At 45.7% G+C, this 8,000-nt stretch overlaps 1 protein-coding gene across 4 annotated transcripts in view; it reads right to left on the bottom strand.

Moving 5' to 3' along the window:
• PTPN2 (protein tyrosine phosphatase non-receptor type 2) overlaps nt 1–7,755 on the bottom strand; it is an 85,681-nt gene extending 77,926 nt beyond the window's left edge. For 2 of the 4 annotated variants that reach the window (XM_058692788.1, XM_058692787.1), the window contains exon 1: nt 7,560–7,755. In XM_058692788.1, the coding sequence (XP_058548771.1) occupies nt 7,560–7,628 (69 nt within the window). In that variant the 5' untranslated portion in view covers nt 7,629–7,755. The remainder of the gene's footprint in view (nt 1–7,559) is intronic. The other 2 variants (XM_058692789.1, XM_058692791.1) reach the window with 2 other exon arrangements.
• Nucleotides 7,756–8,000: the final 245 nt, after the last annotated feature.

Consider the following 8,000-nt stretch of genomic DNA (forward strand, 5'->3'; position numbering starts at 1 on the left):
ATTCTCTATTGGGGCACCATTCCCAAGAGTGCTCTCCCTTAAAGCAGTGGTCCTTACCTATTGTCATAGAGATCCATGTGAGAATGTGACAAAAGCTATGGAATCACCTAGAAATGAAATACTCAGGTACACTCACACATACAGTTTCAGGGGACTTGGAGATCACTTTCCAGTCTAATCCATGGATCCTAGATACTGTGTTAAAGGCCTCCAATCCCCAAAATGACCCCACCTATTATAACACATTCCACTCCCTCCTTGCTATGAAAAATTTAAATGACTCCCTCTGTTCCATTAATCTCAAGTAGATCTTAAGGAGAAAGCAATGTAAGCAGTCACACTGACAAATTGGGGTAACACAGAAATGAGAATCATAAGGACAGGATTCAGGGTTGCCTGGGTGGCTCAGTCAGTTGAGCATCTGACTTCGGCTCAGGTCATGATCTCACGGTTTGTGGGTTCAAGCCCCACGTCAGTCTCTGTGCTGACAGCTCGGAGCCTGAAGCCTGCTTTGGATTCTGTCTCCTTCTCTCTGTGCCCTTCACCCACTTATGCTCTGTCTCTATCAAAAATAAATAAATGTAAAAAAAGAAATTTTTTTAAATAAACAAAACAAAAAAAAAATAAGGACAGGATTTGGATCCCATCTGTATCACCACTGGATATGGTAACCTTACATAAATCATAACCTCATGTTGGACGGGTGTCTCCTCAGCTGTGAATGAGGGAGCTGGAATAAACCAAGGTGCTGACTTTTTTTTTTTAAGATTTTATTTTTAAGTAATCTCTACACACAATGTGGGGCTCCAACTCACAGCCCTGAGATCAAGAGTCATATGCTCCACTGACTAAGCCAGCCTAGTGCCCCAAGGTGCTGACATTTTAAAAGGAAACAGTATTATTTTGTTTAGTGACTACTGGGCATCTAACATCTCAGAACTACAGGCTAATGGTGGGGAAACAAAAACAAAGCATTCCTTAAGGAGCTAACAGACAATTCTAAAACAATGTGATTTATACTCCCATAAAAGAACATAGAGGGTTCAGGAATCAGAGAAGGAACATATAGCTTTGCCTAAAGAGACCACAGTCTAGTCTTAAAGAGGTTTCCTAGATAGATAAGGTAGGCACAGAACATATCCAACATGTGCAGACTCCAAGGTGTGAGAAAACAGGCTATTTTCAAGGAAATTCAAGGAATCTGATACAGCAAGAGCACATGCAATGATGTGAAACCCCAAACCCTAAGATTAAACAACTGCAGGGCAATGTGTAGTACACAATGCAAAGGGAAGTGTTTTAGAGTAAGCAGGCTTTGTTTTTTACCCTATGACTACCTACTATAAATACTAGAAGACTTCCCTTGATACCTTACTTCCAAAACGTAGTTGACGCCCAAGTAGTAAAAAACTGCTCTTGGGGCGCCTGGGTGGTTCAGCAGACTGAGCATTAGGCTCAGGTCATGGGGTTTGAGCTCCGCATAGAGCTAGCCGCTGTCAGTGCAGAGCCTGCTTTGGATCTTCTGTTGACCCTCTCTCCGCCCCTTCCCCACTTGCTAGCGCGCACGCTCTCTCTCTCTCTCAAACAATAAATACATTAAAAACAAAAACAAAAAAAAACCCCACAACCTGCTCTTACTGACAATATTTGAAATACAAATTTCTTTTTTTTAATGTTTATTTATTAGGGCAGGGGTGGGGGTGGGGAGAGAGTGTATGTGCACACATGCAAGCGCAAGCGGGGAAGAGGCAGAAAGAGGGAGACAGAGGATCCAAAGCAGGTTGTGCGCTAAACAGCTGAAAGCCAGATGCAGGCCTCGAACTCACCAACCGTTGAGATCATGACCTGAACTGAAGTTGGACGCTTAACTGAGCCACCCAGGCATCCTGAACTATAAATTCCTAATAAAGAAAAATGACCAGTTAAGAGTTCCATGGTTCCTAAAACTCTGATTAGTCAACCAAATTCTTTCTGAGCTACCATTTACTAGAAACATTATTCCATGGCTTACATTTTTTGTTTTTTTGCTATTTCCCTACAGTTGCACTCCCTTCCCTGAAAGCTCACAAAACTCCATTCTTTCTCTGCCCCTCTCATGCCCCAGCCTCATTCAGACAGCAATCAGCAGTGACTAAAAGCAAAAAAGCAATCATGAACATTTCTCAAAAAGCGAGAGTTAACCTCAGACTACATTAATGTCATTAGTTTGTCAGTCAGACCAAATTAGATTTTTCTAGCAATCTCACTACTGCTAGTTGTGCCCTTTCAAGGCCAGTTCTTCAACCTGTGTGCTCTTACTCCCATCAGCACCTGCTTTCCAAGGTTTCTGGCTCCAACAGTAATTCCTTCTATTTTTCAACCTCCAACCTCTCTCTTTAGGCTTATCCTTCCCCCCACCCCCGTCCCAACATGTAAACATCAAGTCACCCTTCTCTGGTAAGAAGTCATTATTCAACAATATTTACCATGTACCTACTAGGTGCCTGACACTGGCACTGCCTGCATGAAGCTCTGATGAGGTAGTGAAAAAGATAAATTCATAGTCTGTTTGGCTCTGACACAAAATCTCCTATTATCAAAAGCTGTGTTATAAAACCAACTTTTCAAACTGGGTGAAAAAAAGTAAGGGGCTGAAGAGTTTCAGACTCAAATAATAAATTCACTGTTCCTGCAAGACTTTCAAGAAGGTGTAAAGTAAAAATTCTCATACCACTAAGCAAGTCCAATTTCTAGTTACATCTACTTTTTGCTCAAGAGCAAAGCTTTTCTTGGGGCACCTGCATGGCTTGGTTGGTTAAGCAGCTGACTTGATCTCGGCTCAGTTCATGATCTTGCAGTTCATGAGTTCAAGCTCCACACCAGGCTCTGTGCTGATGGTGCAGAGCCTGCTTGGGATTCTTTCTCTCCTTCTCTCTGCCTCTCCCCTGCTTATGCTCTCCATCTCTCTCAAAACAAATAAACATTTAAAAAGTCAAAAACAAACAAACAAAAAAAAAACAGCAAAGCTTTTCTTTTCCTAATCCAGTTAGCACTGCCAAAACAAAAAACAAAAAACACCACACACACAAAAACAACAAAAAACCTAACACAAATATCACCCAGTCTTGTGACAATCAAAGCAGAGAGCCCACTTAAACACTTTTCCCTACTCAAGTTAACAGTGGTTTGCTTAATGCAAATCTGTGTTCCCTAAATAATCTGCTGCTGCATTGCATCCAACACATTGCTATGAAAGGGGAAGTCATGTGATGCTATGGAGTATGTAACAGGGGATTATATCCTGCATGGGAGGGTCAGGAAGGCACCCCCTAAGGAAGTGAGACTTCAGGGATGAGTAGGAGGCAGTTAAGCAAAAGTGCGGGGGAAAAAGGGGAGAAGTTGTGCTAAGGCAAAGACAGCTACAATTATGAAGGCCCTCGGGAGAATGGTCATGCACTTTTCAAGGAACAGAACCCAGGGGAAAAGAGGGAAGAGAGTCATATGGGCAGGCAGGCCACGTGGTCTTGCAAGCCACAGAAGGATCTGAATTTTACATTATGAGCAATGGGAAACCACTGAAGGTTTTCAGTAGAGAAGGGACATAAATGTGCTTCATTTTAGCTACCTTCCCCACTCCATTGGTCAAGCTGAGCTTATTTAAAAAAACAGTCTAGGGGCGCCTGGGTGGCTCAGTTGGTTAAGCGGCCGACTTCGGCTCAGGTCATGATCTCGCGGTCCGTGAGTTTGAGCCCCGCGTTGGGCTCTGTGCTGACAGCTCTGTCTCCCTCTCTCTGACCCTCCCCCGTTCATGCTTTGTCTCTCTCTGTCTCAAAAATAAACATAAAAAAAAATTTTTTTTTTAAATAATAAAAAAAATTTTTTTTTTAAAATTAAAAAACAGTCTACACTTGCTTGGTTGTACTTCTTCCCACCTTCTCTTCTCAATGCTCAGCATCTGACTTCTGTATTCCACTGAAATTGCTCTCTTTAAAGGTATCTGTTGGGGCTCCTGGGTGGCTCAGTCAGTTAAGCGTCCCACTTTGGCTCAGATCATGATCTCACGGTTCATGGATTCAAGCCTCGAGCCGGGCTCTGTGTTGACAGCTCAGAGACTGGAGCCTGCTTCAGATTCTGTGTCTCCCTCTCTCTGTCCATCCCCTGCTCACACTCTGTCTCTAAAATATGAATAAACATTAAAAAAAAAAACTTTTTTAATTAAAAAAGAAAAGGTATCTATTGATCATCCAGTCCTTAAGTCAAAAGGCCCTTTAAGTTTTGACTTTGTGCCATCTGCTGCATGTGGCCCTCCTGACCATCAACTTCCTTCACACCCACCATTGGTTGTCTCCCAACTTCCATGGCTATTCCTCTCCACTCTTTTTAGCAAGCTCCTCTTTCTTTACCTATGCCGTTAATTGTTGTTGGTGGTCAAGATTTCTGTTGTTGGCCTTCAGCATTTCCAAACTCTCCCTATTTTCCCTGGAGGATCTCATCCACATCTAGGACCTCAAAGACCACCTATGTGCTCATGATTTCCAAAATGCTATTTACAGCTCAGGCCTCTCCTGAACTCCAAATTGATATATTAAACTATTTCCTTCCATTTTGATGTCTCACAGGTATCTCAAACTGAATTGAACAATTTCAAGACCAAATATATCTATCCCCTTCCCACTTCAAATGTGTATCCCCCCTTCCTTCATTCCTCCTGCCACTGCCTTAGTTCAGGAGGTCAACATTTCTCTTCAGGTTTATTTCAAGAGACTAACTCTCTGTGCTACTTGCCTACAGTTAGCCCCATCCATCACACTAGTAGAATGATCTTACTAATTTGTTGGTAGTCCTCATGGGATTTTATGATCTGTGCCTTTGTACACATTCCTTCCTTCTCTGGAGCACTAATTCTTTTCCCCTCCTTTATTCTCTACACCTGGCCAACTTGTCCTTCAAGACTTTGGTAAGGTCATCCCTTCTCCAGGAAGCATCACCAGAATTCCCAGGTGCACCCCTCTGGGTGACTAGGCAGCAGCCTGTGCTTAACACTAGCTTTTGCATTTCTTACTTTTTTATGTTTTCATCTTCTTACCTATTTACTACTCTATGGCAGGGTGGATCCTTGAGGCTGGGACTCAGTCTAATGAGTGAAAATGGGGAATTGCAATGAGGCCCTCAAAAGAACAAGTCCTAGAATGTGAGCTCCTCAAGAGAAGAAACTCTGCTGCATTCTCTGTTGAATCTCCAAGGCCCAAAGCTAGGGACTGGCACACCACTGATGCTCAATACATTTGTAGTGTGGCTGAATGGATATTCTAGAGTCAAAGGAAAATCTCTTCCTATACTTGCTTTCCATTACTAACTTTCTTGGTTCATGACCTACGTTTACTGTAATAGCATGTATATTGCATGATTTCTTTTTTTTTTAATTTTTAAAAATGTTTATTTATTTTTGAGACAGAGACAGACAGAGCATGAACAGGGGGAGGGTCAGAGAGAGAGGGAGACACAGAATCCGAAGCAGGCTCCAGGCTCCGAGCTGTCAGCCCAGGAGCCTGACGCGGGGCTCGAACCCACCGACTACGAGATCACGACCTGAGTCAGAGTCAGACGCTTAACCGACTGAGCCACCCAGGCGCCCCCCCCCCTTTTTTTTTAATTTTTTTTAATGTTTATTTATTTTTGAGACACAGACAGAGCATGAACAGGGGAGAGAGGGTATATTGCATGATTTCTACTGACCAAATGAGTGCTCTTCTTCTTCCATTAGGAAAAAATAATAAAAGCAATGAACAACCCACTAAAGGATTCCTTGGCATGAGTCCATGGAAGGGTTTCCTGAACTCCTTGAAACTAAATGTGAAATTTTCAGTGGATGTAAGAAAGTACATTTTTCTGGTGAGAGGGATTACAGTTTTCATTAAATTTTCAAAGATATTAATGATACCCCCCATCCCCCCCCCAAATCAAACTGTCTAACCAAAATGTTAAGCTGAATTAAGCTGCAGCATTCACCTTTCTCTTCTCAAAGCTGAATTCTGATATACTGCTAGCAACTTGGAAACAGGAGCTTCTATTTAAACAAATGTAACTGGAGAAGAGACAGCTGGCAGGCTCTCACATAAAGATTCCTACTAGAATTTGCATTTAAAATGTTCTATAAATGGTAAAGCCCTTACCAACATTCTTAAAAGTTAGTACTCTATTCTAACATACTCTGTACTCCTGTGAATCAGGGTATTTATTACACTTCCTGATAGTGTGTTCAAGAAGAAAATGTTACATTCTAATCATAATGACCAAGGAAACACTTTTTACTGTCATTTAACTAAATGAAATGGGGAAAAACCCAGGATCATCCAAACTTACAGGAAAACTTTTTTTTTTTTTTTTTTAATGTAAAAAGAGTGAACCGAGCAGCAGGAGCAGCAGCATTTAACTCACCAACCACTCAATTCAATCTTGGGAATAATATGCTAATAATTAAACAGTACAGAACAAGCATCTAAATCATTTTAAAAGGCATAAAATCCTATTTGAATTAAAGGGTTCTCTAGTTGATCTAGCTAGTCACAAAAGAATTCAACTACATGATTCCATTCAGATGAGTTTAACAACAAGCAAGATTACTGTATGGTGGTAAGAAATCAGAACAGTAGTCTTTGGGATGGAAGAAGGGCATGACAGCACCTTCGAGGTAATGGAAAAGCTCTTTATTTTGACTTGGGGCTTGCACAGGTATATACATTTAGAAAACTCGCTTAATTCCATGTATAAAATCTGTGTATTTTACTGTACGTTAACTATTCCTCAGTAAAGAAAATTTAAAAGAGAACATCCTTATTCTTTCTTTTAACTAACACAACCAAACCCTATTCTCGTGTCTGGAAGCTGTTTGTGGAGGAAGACCCACGCGCTGAAGACACCGCGCTCTCTGAAAACACGATGACTGCTGATTCGCCGGGAGCTTCCGCCACCACTACGGTTAGGCACTGCCATTTCGAGAGGCCCCGGAGTCACCCACAATAACGGGGGCAAGAGCCGGCCGCGCCTTTGGAAATGGGTGCCGCGGCCCGCCTCCGCCCGCGCGGCTACAGAACACCTGGCCAGCGAAAAAGGTGTCCATGGGCAGAGCCTGGCACCGGAGCGTGCGAGCGACCGCGCGGCAGCCGCCGGCTCCCCGCCGCCCGCCCGCGCCCCCCGCCCAAGCCTCGCCAGGCTCCTCACGGCCCCCAGCAGCTTCTCGGATCGCCCACGGGTCTCACCGGTACTCCCCAGCCTCCCGGGGTCCCCCCTCCCCCGGCCGCGGAGCCCATCCTAGCCCGCCACCAGGTGCCGCTGTGGAGCCGCCTTCGAGAACCGACTTTGCGCTTGCGCTCACGAAGAACACCACCCCCCCCCCCCATCTAAAGTCATTTTTTGCCAAAGGGATCAGAGACTCAGTCGGCGCACGCGCGCCCCTGACGCGGCCCGCGCTCCGCCACTTCCGCCCGGAGCAGAAGGCGGGGGAGGCGGGAGGGAGCCGGCGGGCGCGAGCCTGGGTCCTCGGCGGAGGACTGCGGCTGCTGCGCGAGCCCGTGACTCACCAAGTACAGCTGCTGCCAGCGATTCTCAGCATCCAACTCCTCAAACTCCCGCTCGACGGTGGCAGACATGGCGGCGGGAGCAAGCTGGCGCGAGCGGAGCCTGCGCCGGCGGAGAGGCTCAGGCCCCGCACGATCCGGGGAGAACGCTGGCGCTGCGGCGCATGCGCGCTCGGCACCCCGCCCCGCCCCCACGCCGGGCCCGGCCGGCCGCGGGGAAAGTACCTGGAGCGTCGGACGTCAGCGCGCCGACTCGCGCCTCCCGGAATCGGACGGCGGCGGGGCGGGGCGCCCTGGGGAGGCGTGGCCCATAGGGCGCCCAGGTGGAGGGGGCGGGGCCAAGGGGACCACCCTGAGGCTGTTGTCGGGAAGTTGGGCGGAAGGTGACCCGCTCTCAGGACTTGTGCTCACCGGCCCAGGGGAGGAGAAGCAGTACCGCGAATT

The sequence above is a fragment of the Neofelis nebulosa genome, chromosome 11 (assembly GCF_028018385.1).
Source record: "Neofelis nebulosa isolate mNeoNeb1 chromosome 11, mNeoNeb1.pri, whole genome shotgun sequence".
Taxonomy (NCBI): Eukaryota; Metazoa; Chordata; class Mammalia; order Carnivora; family Felidae; genus Neofelis; species Neofelis nebulosa.